This window comes from Urocampus carinirostris, chromosome 4 (assembly GCF_059441175.1).
Source record: "Urocampus carinirostris isolate Australia breed hairy pipefish chromosome 4, RoL_Ucar_1.0, whole genome shotgun sequence".
Taxonomy (NCBI): Eukaryota; Metazoa; Chordata; class Actinopteri; order Syngnathiformes; family Syngnathidae; genus Urocampus; species Urocampus carinirostris.
The window spans coordinates 13,535,055-13,553,733 of NC_142352.1; the positions used below are offsets into that span (position 1 = coordinate 13,535,055).

Consider the following 18,679-nt stretch of genomic DNA (forward strand, 5'->3'; position numbering starts at 1 on the left):
GCATCCGGTATCGATCCCGTCGGTCTCGTCCTGTCTGGTATTTTGCCCCAGTATCCGGTACCGATCCCGTCTGTCCCATCTGGTATCTAACCGTTTGTCCTGTATCGATCCCATCGGTTCTGTCCAGCCTCGATCTCGTCTGCCTCTGACTTTTCTGTCTCACTTCTTTCGCCCAGCGATCGCCGCATCCCTGGCGTTTGTGTTCACGCGCATGACTGCCCCATTCCAATAAAATAAAGGTTGTGTGAAAACGTTACGCATCTGGGTCCTCCGCCTGTGTGGGTTCTGACACAAAAGGTTGCTATGTAAGCTGTTATTGACAAACAATTGGGAAAAATATTTTTATATCTTACACTGGAATCTGTTAACTGGTTTATTCAAACACGGATTAGTGAATGCAGTTTTACACCTGAACCAACTCACCACGCTATACAAACTCAACACTGCCCTCTCGAAAACATTTGGTTTGCATTTACTTCAAAAAATCACACCTTTTTACAGAAATTAACGAGACTAGAGAATCGCTTGTTTTTTCGACTTACTATGGCGAGCCGGATCTGACCTACATGCTTTATGTTTGTCATGCCTAGTTCAGCCAATCAGAATGCAAAAATCAATGCATGAAAAAAATCTGTGAAATGTGAACCGCTTCTAGGGAAGGATTATTGGAAATGCAAAAAAAATGACACTAAACATTTGACAAAACATAATTTTAGCAAATGGTCCACAGATGTTAATTATATTGTCACAGATTAGCATTTAATGAGAATTGAATAAATGCTTGGCTTCTGTGAACAGCAAAACAAGTTCATTAGGCGTCCTTCTTTCAGGCTAATTGACAAGGTGACAATGTTAATCTTTGTCAGTTAGTGTTAAAGGGGGACATTGCGTATTATTTAACGTCTCCTAGTGGTAAATAAACAAGCTTAATTTGTTAGAAAACAAGACAGCAATCGCTCGGATGTCGCAGGAGGTTATGTTCCCAAAAGAACCGTTAATGGGCAAAATCCATGTATGAGAAAGCTATACAGTATATATATATGTATTTTCTAAGTTGTTATAGAATTAAATGAATAGTTTTTTGGGAGTAGATCATCGGAGGGAAGCAGGACCTGGAGCAGGGGTGCTCAAAGAGAAGGGTGGTATTTAATAACAAGAAGAGGTACAAAGTAAGAAACAAATAGTCCATAAATAACCAAATGTCCTATCAAAACCAAGCCTGACATGATCCAAACCAGAAACAAAAAACAAGCGGTAAATGCAAGGAACAAAGTAACAAACAAACAAGTGGGCACTAAACAACTAACAAAATATCCTAACAAGAAAACATAAGGAGGAAATAAAAATTAGACAGGACAAATTAGACGGGAACAAAAACTGGAGAGAATAATAAACGGGACAAAAATAAACGGGAACGAAACTGGAAACCGATATCAAACAGGACAAAATAAACGGGACCAATACCGGACAGGAAGTACTAACAGGAAATAGGACTGAATCAGAACCCACGTCATGCGGGGCAGAGGTTTGTTGACGGGCTGACAAAGGAAGAGTGAAAGCACTGAGCTTAAATAGACGGAAAGCCAATCTGTCAACAGGCCGCAGCTGGCGCCACACGGGCAGGGCCAATTGGGCGCCATGGCAACCGTGACAGGTACAGTTTGGTCATATTGAGTCTCCAAGATTTTTGTCGTTCCCTGTGCTCCTTAGGACTCGTTTTCACAATCCTGCCACATCGAGTGGTCAAATATTACGCAGTGTCCCTTTAACCACTATAAATATAGTCACAAAAGTCCCTTTGCTTGATTTGTTGTCTATTTAGGGAGTCACCTACCCAGCGTGTCACGGCATTTGGAGCAAATGGGCTCCACCACTGGAAAGGAGTCGTCTGGCCACCATCTCTTTCTGCGGTAACTATTAAGGTCTTGCTCGGGAAGAGGACCCCTACAAATTTCTCCTTTTCATGTATTAAATTTGTTTTTCACTTTCTCCCAGGATCCTATGCTGGAGCTGTGATTGCAATGCCTTTGGCGGGAATACTGGTTCAGTATACAGGATGGTCCTCAGTGTTTTATGTTTATGGTATGGTTCTTATCACCATTTAATGCGTCCGTATAAGACACAGAACTGAGTTTTTATACTTTTAATTGTGTGTTTTTGGAAAGAGTTAAGGGATCCTTGAAGTGAGCCTTGAATTGTATTCAATTAAATACATGAATAATTTGAATATTGATACAAAAATATACAAAATGCAAAGTCCTTTACGAGACAAGGAACTTTTAATATGTCAAAAAAGAAAAGGCATTGCTACAAATTTTGTTTTTTCAACAAAAATATGAAAAAAAGTTATGCAATGCATATCATACAATGTTTGTTTTATTTGACAAAATAAACACTTGAATGAATACACAGCAGAATATACTACAAAATATACGACAAAAAAATACTGAAATACATACTCATCAAAATACACGCCAAAATTCATAAAAACCTATGTGAAAAAATACGCTACATAATACACTACAAATTACACAGTAAAAATACCTGACTAAATAAATACTAAAATGATTACATGACAAAATAGACTACAAAATACATGACAAAATAAATACCGAAATGAATATACAACAAAGTACTTGAAAAGATACACGACAAAATACACGGGAAAAATACACAACTAAATAAATATTAAAATAAATATGTGACAAAATAAACTACAAAATACATGACAAAATAAATACTGAAATAAATATACAACATAATACTTAAAAAAATACATGACAAAATACACGACAGAATACGCAACAAAATAAATACTGTAATTTATACACGACAGAATCCACGACAGAATCCACAACAAAATACATGACAAAAAAATAGCAAAATAAATACATGACAAAATACATTATAAAATACATTATAAAATAGAGTACAAAACACAACAAAATAATTACCGAAATATATTTACAAGAAAATACTTGAAAAAATACATGACTACAGAATAGACTACAAAATACATGACAAAATAAATACCTAAATAATTATACAACAAAGTACTTGAAAAGATACACGACAAAATGCACGACAAAATACACGGGAAAAATACACGACTAAATAAATATTGAAATAAATATGTGACAAAATAAATTACAAAATACATGACAAAATAAATACTGAAATAAATATACAACATAATACTTGACAAAATGCACGACAAAAAACATGACAAAATACATTATAAAATACACTACAAAAAACACTACAAAACAAATACCAAAATAAATACACGACAAAATACATAACAAAATACACAACAAAATACATGATAAAAAAAAAAACCCCAAAAATAAATGACAAAACACATGACAAAATGCATAAATAAATGAATACATTGCAATTCCGTCGTATATTTAGGTATCAAGAGACTTATTAATGTATTCATTTATTTTTATGGCATGTACGTGTAGGTATTTATGTATACATTTATTTGCTCATAGGTCAGGATAGGTCCTCCATATTAGCGTAATGATTTTGCTAATTCTCCTTGTAGGATGCGTGGGCATGTTCTGGTACATATTCTGGATCTTGGTATCCTACGAGAGCCCGGCCGAACATCCGACCATCACCGACGAAGAGCGTTGCTACATCGAGGAGAGCATCGGAGAGAGTGCCATGCTAACGGGCCCGGCTGAGGTCAGACTTACCCACAACTTTACCGCTTCACAGTAATTACCTAATGGAGGGATAACGCCGCTGCAGTAAACTCGTGTCGCGTATCCGAAATGAAACTCGGCCGAATTATTGTCCCCACAGAAGTACAAGACACCCTGGAGGAAGTTCTTCACTTCCATGCCCGTCTATGCCATCATTGTGGCTAACTTCTGCAGGAGCTGGACCTTTTACTTGCTGCTCATCAGTCAACCTGCCTACTTTGAGGAAGTTTTTGGCTTTGAGATAAGCAAGGTACATCGGCGGCATGCTCTCACCCGTACTTTGTATGAACATGGGTGGGAAAACTTTGTGGAATAAAAAAAATGGCCAGGAAGAAAGAAAGATGTCATATTGGGAAATATGAGACAATCTAATCAGAGTAGGAACAAAAAGATCATGTAGGCGAGGGGTGCGTAACTATTTCATGTCACTGGACGCATTGGGTTAAAAAATTTGGCCAAGGGTCCAATCTAGGAGACAAATTCAATGTTTTCATCCATCCATCCATTATCTTCACCGCTTATCCTCAGTAGGGTCACGGGGGTGCTGGGGCCCATCCGGGGCGGCAGTAGCTCAGGAGGTAGAGCGATCGTTTTAGGATTAAGGGATCCCAGTTCGAATCCCGGCTTGTCCGTGTTACATGTCGAAGTGTCCTTGAGTAAGACACTGAACCCCCAATACCCCCAATAAGCAGGTTAGCGCCTTACATGGCTGCACAGATCACGGCCGCTATTGGGAAATGTGAAGCACAATGTAAAGCGCTTTGGGAAGTCATTGACTTGAAAAGCGCTATATAAATGCAGATCATTTCATTTCATTTTATCCCAGCCATCTCCGGGCAGTGGGCAGGGGACACCCTGAACTGGTTGCCAGCCAGTCACAGGGCACACAGGGACAGACAATTCGCTTGCTCATTCACACCTAGGGACAATTTGGACCGGCCAATTTACCTGAAACGCATGTTTTTGAAATGTCGGAGGAAATTAACATGGGAGGAAACCCACGCAAGCACGGAAAGAACATGCAAACTCCACACGGGGAGGCTGTGGTAGCTGGATTTGAACCCTGAACCTTTGCACCGTGGGGCTGCGCGCTAATCACCCAGCCGTCGTGCTCAATATTTTCATTTATGAATATACTATATATACACGTGCAGACATCTACATGTTATATGTCCTTTTATTTGTTTTTATTTCGATTAGTTTCACCAAATTTCTTTTGAAACACACAATTAAAGAAAAGTGATATGATAGGTTCCTGTTTTGAGCACTAAATTTTGACTTAATTTTGTAGTATTACTGTAATTGCATATATACAGTATTTTAGTTTTTTTGGTAATATTTCTACAGTCGTTTTTTGCTGGTATTCTGTAGTATTGTTGCAGTGGGATTTTTGTAATATTTCTGTCGTATTACTGTTGTTTTACTATTGTAGTATGTTGTAATATGTTTTTGCAGTGGTATTGGTGTGGTTTTTTCATAGTAGTATTTTTGCAGTTTATCTGTAGTATTATTGTATTATTACTGTCGTAATGTTTCTCTAGTAGTATTTTTTTGTAATCATATTACTTTAGTGGTATTTCATAGTATTTTTTAGAAGTATGTTTGAAGTATTTCCATAGTAGTATTTCTTTAGTATTTCTGGAATATTTTTGTCGTATTTCTGTTGTAGTTTTTCTGTATACTTTTCTGTCATATTTTCACATTTTCATATTACTTTAGTAATATTTTTGTAGTATTTTTTATAGTATTTCTTCTTTTCAGAATGAAAGCAAAAATATATTAGGTTCTTGTTTTTAAAGCAGAAAATTTGATGTTTTATTTTCTTGGAATTAGTATTTTTTATAGTATTCCTGTAGTAGTGTTTTTGTGGGGACAATGGGGACAAAATTGGGATCAAAAAGTATCAACAAACCGCTTGCTTCGTTTGCACAAAAAAAACCATACCGAGATAGAGGCTTCCGCTGTCACGGTCGCCATGACGACCAGTATGCCACGCCCCCGAACTCAAGCTGAAGCAGATCAGCTGATTGCTGTTCTGCTATTTAAGGCTGGATTTTGGGTTTGGCGGGTGCTGGTTCATTACTCATTATTCACAATCCCGGTCTGTTATGCCTTGTCCTGTTTTAGTCTGTTATGCCTTGTCCTGTTGAGTTCGTGCCGGAGGAACTCTGTATTGTTCTGTTTTGCCTCGGAGTATTGGGCGACTTTTATTTTATTAAATAAAACCTATGGATCGTCAACGCATTTGAGTTCTCCCTTCATGCCTCCTGCCTCCGTTCTGGTCCGGTCACCTTCCACGCCACCACGTCTCGTGACATCCGCGGCGAACTCCTTTGACTTGATTGATTTGCCGTTTCGTGATTATCGGTGTATACCGGATGGTACCCATCATTGACAAATTTGTGTTTTTCCGTACAGATTTCCTTGTTCGTCGTACTTGTCTTAAAATGCATAAAAAACGTACTTTGTACGGCAAAACCGTACAGGTTGACAGGTATGGGATTGCTAAAACTCCCTAAATTGTTTTGAGTTTGTACAGTCAAGACACTGCTGTTTTATTGAACACACCCCCTTTGAACTATTTGCCCAATTGCACAGCCTTCGGAGTGTGCCTATTTAAAATGCCGGGTCTTGTTTGTTTTCTGAGAATCTACTGCACCGACTGGAAACCTGTTTGGCATTTAACAATAACAAATATGCTAAAACCTGAGATATTCTCGTTAGTCACATCGCACTGCTATTATGTGTAGGTCGGCATCCTGTCGGCGCTGCCCCATTTGGTGATGACCATCATCGTGCCATTCGGCGGCCAACTGGCCGACTACCTGCGCAGCAAGAACATCCTGTCAACAACAACTGTCCGAAAAATCATGAACTGCGGAGGTGAGAAACGCCACCCACTGACCGTGCATCCGTTTTCACACCTCTTGGAGCACAGCTAAAAGGTGTTACCCTCACACCTTTCCCTTTTGTGGTCACCCTGCTGGCGCAATGCTCAATAATCGCCCACATACAGTATGTGATTGCGCATTGATTTGCTTTCTGCCACTTATGTAATTGAGAGCAAATCTCGCGGCTGGCTTAATTCAATTGGCACCGTCAAGGGCAACAGCCGGCGGGCTTTTTGAGGGTTTTGGTGTGCCAGCCAGTGTTTGAGGCCTGCTGTCCCTCCCCGCTAGGATTTGGCATGGAGGCTACGCTGCTGCTCGTTGTCGGCTATTCCCACAGCAAAGGTGTGGCCATCTCCTTCCTGGTGCTGGCAGTCGGCTTCAGTGGATTTGCTATATCGGGTCAGTACGTCTGAATCTTCCCACAAATCTCAGCCAATACGGGTAAAGGGAAATTTTGTTCTGTGAGAATCACATGCAAACCTATAGTTTCTTTTTAGGGGGGTTTGTTTTTCTTGTACAGTTATACTGAAACATTTTCATTTTCATTTCATTGCATAAAAAATACGGAAAAAAATGATTTAAATATACTGGCTTTAAAAGTAAGAACTTGACAACCACTGGTGTACTGTAAGTTTTACACCTGGGCCTTTAGCTCTCTTCTGAATTTCTAATGTGTCGATGCGAACGACCCGGTTCCATAAGCCGGCGACAGAGAGAGTGGAGGTGCGAAGGGCCCTATGCTATACGGACGCTCGACACTTAAAGCCTGTCTTTCGTAACAAAATCAAAGTTAAAGAAGATTGATAAACAGAGACAATGAACAATGATGGGTGGATAATTACAGCAAAATTAAGTCAGAGACAGATAAGCTCGGCGCAACCCTAGTGTACTGACTCTGCCCCAAATTCGGATCGGTTCGGCTCAGATTTTGGCTCAGGCTTAAGATCTTACCTCTAGGTTGAAAGTGGCGGACAAAACATTTTGCCCCTTGCGAAAGGCTTGCTCACTTCAGAGTTGACCAACAAAGTTAACAGCTGTTGGCCCAATCGCTTTGTTGGATTACCGCCCCTCAGCCAATCATAGCTGACGTTCACACACCAAATCCGAATCTGTTTGGCTAAACCAACAGCTTTATCTGGGACTCAAAAACGGCCTTCATAATGTGTAAAGGCCTATGGGTAGATATCCGAGCCTAGCAACAACTGATGGCTAAAATGTGATTGGTTAAATGCTTAAATATGAAAGCACACATATGAAAGTATCACAACGGGGAAAAACCAATGAAAGGAAGCTGACAGACAATTTGAAATGCTTTAACTTATCAATGATAAATTAACAGTGCTTATATGAAGGCATTAGTTTAGGACTACCTTATTTATCGAATAGGAAATACACATTTATAATTTGTAGCACCGGGTGCTTTTGCTTCCTGCACCACCATTTAGACCTTCTTTTTACATATCCAAAATAAAATCTACAAAACTAAAACACATCATTGCACCAATTGACTTACCTCAGAAGGAAAATAAAAAATGGAAAATTCTGATGCCAGAAATGCTCTGGCAAGTGTACCACCATATAATTAAAATCAGGGACTAATATTTTACAGCATTAATGTTTTTTTTTTTTTTAGTCAATGAGACATTGCAGCAAGATGCAAGAAAAAATTGGTTGGAACTACCAATTATGGATTCAGCTGTGCAAAAGAAATACACGTTTCTCAACCTATGAATATTTATAAAAATTAACATTGGTACAGTATAGCTCATGTTTTTCGCCTATACACCCATTACCATTAATTTGATTTTATATTATACTTTCTTATTTTGTATTTATTTCTATTGTATGTTACGAAACATCCATTTTAGCCTGGTCATCCTGGAAGAGGGGTGACCTCATGTGCGGCCCCTTCTTGAGGTTTTTTCATTTATCTCATGTTGAGATTTTGAGTTTTTCCCTGCCCTCATGTAGGTTTTAGATCAGGGGGTGTGTAATAATAGTATGTAGTATGTAAGAGTCTGGTCTGTGCAGCCCTTTGAGATTCCTTGTGATTAAGGGCTATACGAATAAACATTACTACTTTGTTTATTTGTCATGTCCCAATGTGTTTTTTAGCAACTAGCATTGCAAGTAAAATTTGAATCCAAATACTTAAAATGTATCTTACTCTAGTTCCTGCCTGGCTTTTTTTTTACGTTTTGTTATTGTGACAAAATCCACATATTAATAACGTTTTAATGCAGCTAGAGAACAATCTGAGGTTTTTGACTGCACACAATGTGATTGCCTGTTGTTCTTGAGCCTTCTCCTAGAGTGTTAAATAATTCAGAGTCGACAGTCTCAGGGGATTTGTCAGGCAGACAGAATGGAATGGGGGGGAGTGGCTGAAAATATGGCGACTTACAGCCTCACCAAGACAAAAACACTGTGCGGCTTTCATCCTCTAATATTTGTTTGCTTTTACTCTTTGATGTCTTCATGATATAAACTTCTATTGCATGTTATAATTTAATGATCCCTTCCTATTGCATTTCCAGGCTTTAACGTCAACCACTTGGATATCGCGCCCCGCTATGCCAGCATCCTCATGGGCATCTCTAATGGAGTGGGTACCCTGTCGGGGATGGTGTGTCCTCTTATTGTTGGTGCTATGACAAAAAACAAGGTAAATGGGTTTGAAGGAAACAGACAGCACTATCTTCTTTATTTATTCATTTTTTAAAATATTATTACAATTGTTTTTATTGTCATCGATAACTGTTGTAACTTGCGGTGGACCCAATGAATAATAAATAAAAAATGATGGTATTTAATCTCGAAATAATCAACAAAGTAACAAACAAATGGTTAAAAACAAGAATAAAACTGTCTAAACCTCCCAAACCAAGATGGATCTAGAAAAAGGTGTGGGAGTGTGGATGGAGATATTGACTCTGGACCACAGGCTCTGTCCAAAATGTCCTTAAGAAGACTTTGGGTATTTGAGTAAAGCTGTGTCGTGATTGGACCCATCAGGCGTTCTCAGGTGGAAAGGGGCAAACCAGACCCCAACAGATAACAATGTAGCAGTGGCGCCTCGTGCATTTCACACAGAGGCCTTCAGTAGTGCTACGTCTAAAGCAAGCCAACCCTCAATAACTCAATAATGGCTATAAAACATTTACTGCAGCGACAGTTGAGACACTTATAAAAGCATTAATTATAACCCAATAAAATTGGAATGTTATGTATGAATATTGCCACATTTTACTTGGCAAAACCCCTTTTACTAATCAACAAAATCCATCCTCCTTTTTTCCTCAAGGGGATTTCATTTACTCTGTCAGATAGACTATACGTGCTTTTCAGTTCCATCAAGAAATTATTTTCTATCGCCATTGATTCGTAGCTAATGCTGAACGTCGAACCTGTCCTATCGTATTTCTGTCCAAGTTTTTATTCGATTTAGGGATGAAAAAGTCCATTTGCGGGGCGGCAGTAGCTTAGGAGGTAGAGCGCTCGTCTTGGGATCAAGGGATCCCAGTTCGAATCCCTGCTCATCCTTGTTACATGTCAAAGTGTCCTTGGGTAAGACACTGAACCCCCTAATACCCCCATAAGCAGGCTAGCGCCTTACATGGCTGCAAGGCCGCTATTGGGAAATGTGGAGCACATTGTAAAGCGCTTTGGGAAGTCACTGACTTAAAAAGCGCTATATAAATGCAGATCATTTCATTTCATTTCATTTGAGAGGAAGAAGCAGTGCACTGCAAATGTTCGTTGATGATACTTCCGTTACAGGCCTAAAGCCAATCATAGCTATAGAAACCATTTACATTTCCCTTGGCCAGCTTGAAGGTCCTGGCTACGCCAACTCAAAAATTGGCTAAACTAACAGCTTTATCAACACTTATTTTTAGGCCACAGGGGCTGAAGAACTAATTTTTGAAGCCTCTGGTTAAATTTCTGACCCTGGCAACAACAAGTAGCATACTTGATGAGAAACATCAAAACAACAAGCATTTTTTAAGGATTATAAGCACCTGTTCAAACCCTGCCTATCAGTAGTAAATCTAAGCTAAAAATGCTCCTCCACCTTCTCTCTCCAGACCAGAGAAGAGTGGCAGTATGTTTTTCTCATTGCCTCCTTGGTGCACTACGGCGGTGTGATATTCTATGGCCTTTTCGCCTCGGGAGAGAAGCAGCCCTGGGCCGATCCCGAGCTCACCAGCGAGGAAAAGTGCGGCTTCATCCACGAGGACGAGCTAGCCGAGGAGACGGGCGACATCACGCAGGGATACGCCGGAAGCGCCAAGTCCTACGGCGCAACCACGCAAGTGAACGGAGGCTGGGCCGCCAACTGGGAGAAGACCGAGGAATACGTGCAAGAAGGCTCTCAGGGAGGAGGCTACGGATACGACCAGGACGAGGGATACTCTTAGACCAAACACATAAAACACAATAATACGTGTGTAGACCAGTGTTTGCTAATATAGTCCAAAGTAATATCATCAGATTATAAAGATTAAAAAAAAAGAAAGAAATCCCAATCCATTGTTGTAGTTTGCACAGGACGTATCATCTTAATGTATAAATGAAGATATTAACTATGGAGGACCAAAATATAAATAAGTCAAAGAAAAATGTTCGTCGAAAATGACATTTAAAAGAAAGAGAGTATAAAAATGTCAACAGACTACAATATAAAGAAATGCCTAAAAAATAAGGGATGTACGACACCACTATCCATCAGATTGGTACTCAACCTTTGTTATTTGAAATACCTATAGATCCTCATCATATATATTTTAATTGACTGTAAAACAGCCAATATCCGTTTCGGCCACCAGTACCTTGAAATAAAGCTGGTATCGACACTAATATCTAGTATCGGTGGTCATCTATAAATGGTAAAAATAAAGGCTTTAAACAAATAAATTAATAAATAAATAATATATAATAACAGTAATAAATCTGGAAATCAATCAATACAAATATAAATCTATGAAATTTAATATCATAAATAATCAAAAATATTTATCAACCACACTAACCCATTTAAGACCGCCCCCTCATTTGCATAACATTTCGTGACTTGTTTCATGCAGACAACACCCGCAGGTTTAAATTATTATGCGAGTTTTTTTTAATATCAATTAATATGTAATATATTTTTTTAATTTATACTTTTTTATGTATTTTAAATTTTGAACCTTGTCTTCATTCTAGTTTATTGTTTCTATCTATCTATCTATCTATCTATCTATCTATCTATCTATCTATCTATCTATCTATCTATCTATCTATCTATCTATCTATCTATCTATCTCGGTGTTAATTCCTTCAGTCATTTATATCTATTTGGAACTTGTGCATTTTAGGTCCTCCATAAATAAATGGTATTTAATCAAATGGACACATATTGAATAGATATTTGGAGTGAAACTGGTTTCAAAATGTAAAAATCTCATTAGCATATGTTTCCTGAAAAAAAAGAAAAAGAAAGAGAGTACGGAAGCCAGTACGTGAGCCCTCAGTGATCACCCCTGGTTCCAATTCCACAGAGGAGAAGCAAGGTCCACAATCGTGTCACTGCACAACTTTGTAAACAAAAACTGACCACCGTCAATATTGATTGTACCCTAGGAGCACATTTTTTCTCTTTTTGTTCTGGTGTAGACATGTGAAATTGTGACTTGTGATTGGTGAGTGTCACTGCGTTAAGCTAACCATGTCTCTTTCTGATGTTTGCGTTGTGTGATGCATGTTGTGACACCAAGAGTGTGACGTTGACTGTCCCAGGAGCTTTATTATGGGTGGGAAGTTATTCCGACATCGGAACAAATCGTCAAACAAGCACAGGTTAGATACTTACAAAATATTAGAGAGGTGTTTAAATATTTTTTTCTACAACAAATGTTATTCATAAGAAGGGTTGGTGCAATGATGCTTAAAAAAAACTCTAATATTTTCAGCGGCACAATGTAATTGAAACTAGATATTGACGATAGCGCAATCACATGATATTAGCTAAAAGATGAGGAAGTGAGCATTCCAAAAAGTATATAGATGTTTACATTTATTGATATTTATTGTAAAGTTTAAAAATAAAAGAGGATGTCAATCCAATCGTTTTCCCAACAATAACATGTTGTTTGGGCTAAACAAAGCATTTTGATTAATGTTGTTTTTCAGAGAATGACTTAGACACAAAATGTTTTTTAGCCATCGAAAATGGCGGCTATTTTTCCTCCTGGCTGAAAATGCGTGCCAGATCACAAGCTTTCTGAAGCATGATCGCTTATTTCTAAACCACCAATGGGCTAACTACAGCTCGTGGGCCACATGCAACCCGTCAGTTTTTTCCTCCGGCCCGCCAAACCACAATGTGGAAAATACAAAAGTCTTAGGCACATTTTGACATTGCAAATCTTGAAATAGCTCGGAAACTATTGAGGACATCTGGTAAATCCAGAAAGCTTGACATCTCAATTTTTACATGGAATGTTCAAAGATGTGCACTGTGAGCACCATTGGTCATATGACACACATCAAGCTGATAATCAAATCTTTGCCAAAGGTGTCCCAATGGATGCAACAGCTTCTGTTATTCCGGCCTTCAGCTCATCCACGTCTCTCGGAATAGCGGGCACATAGATCACTCTTTTCACAAATGCCCACTTAAAGAAATCGGTGTGAGTTCTGAAGATCCGGTTGGTCAGGAAATAAAATAGTGATTATTCTGCTAAGACTGTCTAATCCTTTTCTCTGGCAGTGTTGTGTTCAGAAACTTTCTAACCCAGAAGCGTCAGTGTAGTGGTGCTGTTGGAAAATGAATTCACCAGACTATTTCTCACTCAATTTATCCATAATCCAGTTTACGAGCATGTCAAGGTACGTTCTTCCATTGACCGGTGCTCTTTCAAAGAAGAATAGTCCGAAGACAGCTTTATTCAACATATCACAAAACAGTAAAGCACGATTAACAGAAACTTTCGCAACCATTGACAATGCAATGCTGGGAGACGTTTGGCAATAATTGGACCATCGGTTGGATGTGTGTTGCGAAACCTTTGGTTCTCACATTGAACACCTTTGAACAATCCATGTAGATAATGAGAAAATTAGCTTTTTGAATGTAGGTCTTATATCCTGAAAAGTTTCCAAGATATTCAATGTCAACATGTGCCTAAGCCATTTTAAATACCCTGTATAATGATTATATGTAGAAAACGGTAAGAGTACTACAAATGAAAATGTGTTGATTTGGTGCCACTATTTTACTGAGTTCCAAATATTTGAAAATCTGGCTAAATTTTTCTTTACTTGCTATTTTTTTCATGTATTTATTTTAGTTTTCCATTGTGATGACAGAAATCTTTTGAGCTAGCTGTATTTCATTTTAACTTGTTTTGAAGCAAATATATTTAAATATTTAGTATATGATATCATGTATTAATGTGCTTTAGTGTTTCAAAACAAATTTGATTAAACGGTTTATTTTTAGACAAAGACAAAGTAATATAACACATACAGTACTTGCAAATTTAAGCATGTTTGTTTATTCATAAAAGGATATCAATGTTGCTAGTCTATAAATATTTTTCCATTTTTTTGTCATATTTTCATTTTTGCCTCAATAACAAATGCAAAATATGCCAAAATACAGAGATATAAATTATCTTTTTCCCTCATGCACTGGCGAGGTATCAGATTTGAGACTCTATTGGATGATTAAAGAAAAATAACATCTATATTTTTCTCTTTCCGGACCCTTTTGGTCAAAATATCGAACTCAATGAGACCCCTGGCTCAAAAAGCTTGAGTGAGTTTCGTGAAATTCTCAGCGACTAAATAGCCGCCCTCTTTGATTGAACAACATTTTGGTGCCTAATTCCGATTCTATGAAAAAAAAAAATGAGATGTTGCACCTAGGCTGTTTGTCAGCCATAGAACGAATTATTGTAAGGAAAATGTATTGGTGTTCACTCCAGAAAAGCTTATAAATTATATTGATTGGCCCATTACATGTGCAAATAAGAAAAAATGGGCAAACACATTCCACTCTAGAATCACTAAAGGGCCAAAACTTCACTTTACGTGACGGCCGTTCATCAGCACTTGAAAAGAATACGTGTGTGCGTGTTTGTTCGTGCGTGTGTGTGTGCAAGAATGATTATTTACGCATGAAACTTTGTGGTGCAACGTTAATTTTGTTCCCCCTTCCCAACTTTCCAAATGAATGTTTCTTGTCCTTAAAACCTTACTGATGTTTTAATTTCTCCGCACAATTAACCAAAGGGTAAGAGCAAAAAAAGGGTTTTCCCAAAGAAAGTTGCATTATCTAAAGTGAGCAGAAGGCGCGGTGGCGATCCGAGTGTCGCTGAACATTTCTGTACTGTACAAAGCAATAAATCCATAGTAACAGTTGTGGCCCAACGCTCAACATCGCAGTACTCTGTATGCTTTTTGTTCTTGATTAGTGATTTTTGTGATAATCAATGTAGAAAGTGAACGGATAGAAGCTAAACAAATATATGTACACTATGGTACAAAAGTTTGGGGTCGCTTGGAAATGTTCTTAATTTTTAAGGAACAATTTCAATGACAATAACATTAAACTAAACTTGTTGTTAATGTGGTAAATGACTATTTTAGCTGTTTTTAATGTAATATAGGTCTATAGAGGCCCATTTCCAGCAACCAGCACTCCAGTGTTCTAATTGTACATTGTGTTCGCTAATTGCATTAGCAGGGTAATGGCAGGGTTGGGTAGGGTTACTTTAACTGGATTACTTTCAATTACTTTTGGATTACTCCAATACCAAATATGCTAATAAAAGACAAAATAAACTAAATATGAATAAAATTATGACTCACAACACGTGGTAAGCTTTCTCTCCTGGCTTTGATCTCCGGCAAAACTAACATAAAATGCGACAGAAACAAAATGAAAATAAATCCAAACAGTTTGCCAACATCATTTTTGCCGTTCCATGTATTCCGTTATTCCCCAAGCCTGCACAAAATCTAGTAATTTCATTCATATTTAGTTTCTTTTGTCTTTTATTAGCATATTTGGTATTGGAGTAATCCAAAAGTAATTGAAAGTAACCCAGTTAAAGTAACCCTACCCAACCCTGGGTAATGGATATTTAGAAAACCCTTATGCAATACTGTTAGCACAGGTGATAACACTTTAGCTGGTTTGAGAAGCAAAAACACTGACATTTCTTTGAGCTAGTCTAGTATCTGGAGCATCACATTTGTAGGTGTGATTAAATCTTTAGAATGTCCAGAAAAAGAGAACCCTTATATAAACTCGACAGTCTATGCTTGTTCTAACAAAGGCAGGCTAGTCTAAGAAAGAAATTGCCAGAAACTGAAGCTCTCCTACAACGATGCATATATGCCTTCAGAGAACAGCACAAACAGGCTCTAACCAGAGTGTAGTACGGTAGTGTATAGCGTATGGGACAATATTTCAGTCAGCTACAAACATCTTTAAGAATATCCGAAAGCGCAAACTTGGAGGATAAAGGATGAAAATTAGGAGTGTTGACCCATGGCTGCTCGTTGACATAATGTGGTACTTGGTATTTGTTCTAGTGTTACTACTTGCACCCCACCCTCGCCCACTCCCAATCCTGTCTTAATAGGAAGCAACAGTGGCTCCAGTCTCCTTCCAACGTTCTTTTGTGCGTTTTCATATTTCACTGGCCAATCGGTGGCGCTCATAGACGTAAGCTGATTGTGTGATTTCCCAAACGACACTTGTGCAACATAAAGTATTTCCAGTTTTTTGTGCCTCTGAAGTTGAAGTGTATTTCTCTGCCTTATGTTGCCGTGTAAACTGACAGGTCCATCGATGTAAAAATAAAAAATACTCTACATCATTCTGTTTTGTTAAAAAAAGACACAACTAAACAAAAACATCAATGTCTGTGTCGTGTATTTATTTTGAGAAGTACACAAACCAATGAATAATATTAAGGGTGTAAAAAATACATTTTTTCACATTCTTTTATGCGTGGGGTGTGTAACTATTCATGTATAGATTTATTGGAAAAAAAGGATCATTTTGGTTAGGACAGTAGGATTAGGTTTTGATTTACTTTACTCACTTTATAATTACTTCTTTGTTGTCATTAACAAACATCTGAAGGAACTTTAAAATATTTGCCATGACCTATATATTTCTCTAACTGACAATCTGATACTCATCTCGAAGTACAGTCTGATAAGATGCACCCAGATAGTTAAGGGGACAGTTTGTATCAACTTATGCCTCAGAGTGGCAAAATAAAAATGGAATGATTTAAATATTAAGCGAAAAAAATCTAAACTTTCAACTAAACGTGCAGTTTTTCCAATACTCGTAAGTTGATAAATTTTGTACTTATTTTTATATAACATTGGGCTCACCTGGAGGGCCATGCTTGTCCGGCATCTTGCTGCTAAGCGTACCTCAAAAAAATTGAAACCTTTTGAAATTTTTGGCAAAAAAAAAATGAGAAGAAGAAATATGCCTTTTGGTCACTTTGAGTCTCCGTAGCTTGCATTCATCCTTGTGCTTTTAAGCACTCAATTTTGGTTGTGCAACACAATACAACGGCATCTAGTGGTGAAATATTACACAGTTTACCATTTTAAAGCATTTATTCAATCATCATTTTACATATTGTGTCTTTCATGTGAAACATAAAATATCTCTAATGCAGAAACATTAGGCATAAAGTAAGTAATTATTATTTTTTTACAAGACAGCAATGAACTTAAAATAAAAAAAAAAACAATTTCCTTCTAGGATATCATCCCTCCAATGGTGGTAAAAAACACTATTCACAAAAAAAACATATGTATTGATTTGAATAGTACACGAAAACACAGAAAACTATGATAAAAAGGTGTATTCTATTAAATATTTATAGGTTCAATTTTACATAGCATGAGACTCACTAATTGTGAGCTGAAATTAATCTTGCTACTACAGGTTCTCCCAAAACCCAAAATCACGTGAAAGGCCGGGCAAAAAAAAAAAATAAGAAGAAAAATTGTGCGTTTTGGTCACTATGATACTCCGCAGTTGGAATTCTTCCTTGTGTTTTGTGACAATTGTTTTTGGTTGCACTAAATAATAAAGCGACATCTAGTGGTCAAATATTGCACAGTCTCCCTTTAATGAGAACAGCTATTTTAAATCATAATAACATGTTCTGATTAAAATCAGATGTTTTTTCTGCAACACACCCTCTTCTGAGGGTGTCACAATGATTACACTATGTTGAAGTTTGGGTTGAAATTGAGGCGTAACCTATTTAGAATAAAGAAACAGGGATGTGTTTGATAGCTGTTTCAATTCTGCTCAGTTATTCTTGCCTGGTGAACTTCCAGATCAATACAGGTGTGGGCAGTAGTACCTATTGACAGCTCCAACCTCCCAAAGGAGATGAGAGGAAGACAGAGTGCTTATTGGGCTATTTGGCAGTATCCTTTCGATACTAAAACAAAAACCTCCTCACTTGTAACAGTCTACCAGTGTCGGATATCTTACAGTCACCACTCGCTTCTTTGGGCTTCGGTTAACTCCGGTTCACTGCTTCGCGGATTTTGATTTGAATTGAATTGTCTTTATCGTCATGGGTATCAAAGCATCCTGCATTGTGTTCTGAGCAGACAGGACACAGCAAATGCTATTACATGGGGCAGGTTGTATGTGTGTTGGGTGGGCGTGACTGTGATAGGCTGGTGTATGCTGTCATTCAAACAATGGGGCGGGTGCACAAGTCAATGTGTTCACCAAAACAAACAGGATATCAATGGGGCCGACGTAAGCCCAAAACGTATTTGCTTATTTTTGCAATACGGTAATCTCTTATATCACTATTATCGCATCATTCACTGTGTACGGAAGCCGACCCCCGGTAAGATCTGATAAGGCAAGAAAATTAAACAAAATGTTTTAATTATTATTGAAATATTTTGTTTACCGTGTTTTTCGCACTATAAGGCGCACCTAAAATCTTTTTTTTTTTTTTTTTTAAAGCTGACTATGCGCCTTATAATCCGGTGCGCCTTATATATGGATCAATATTG

General features: G+C 37.8%; 1 protein-coding gene across 1 annotated transcript in view; it reads left to right on the top strand.

Moving 5' to 3' along the window:
• slc17a6b (solute carrier family 17 member 6b) overlaps positions 1 to 16,522 on the top strand; it is a 29,938-nt gene extending 13,416 nt beyond the window's left edge. Inside the window, exons 5-12 of the mRNA XM_088333699.1 lie at positions 1,823 to 1,910; positions 1,996 to 2,082; positions 3,551 to 3,693; positions 3,814 to 3,963; positions 6,464 to 6,596; positions 6,893 to 7,003; positions 9,142 to 9,269; positions 10,693 to 16,522. Coding sequence (XP_088189825.1) covers positions 1,823 to 1,910; positions 1,996 to 2,082; positions 3,551 to 3,693; positions 3,814 to 3,963; positions 6,464 to 6,596; positions 6,893 to 7,003; positions 9,142 to 9,269; positions 10,693 to 11,025 — 1,173 coding nt within the window. The 3' untranslated portion in view covers positions 11,026 to 16,522. The remainder of the gene's footprint in view (positions 1 to 1,822; positions 1,911 to 1,995; positions 2,083 to 3,550; positions 3,694 to 3,813; positions 3,964 to 6,463; positions 6,597 to 6,892; positions 7,004 to 9,141; positions 9,270 to 10,692) is intronic.
• Positions 16,523 to 18,679: the final 2,157 nt, after the last annotated feature.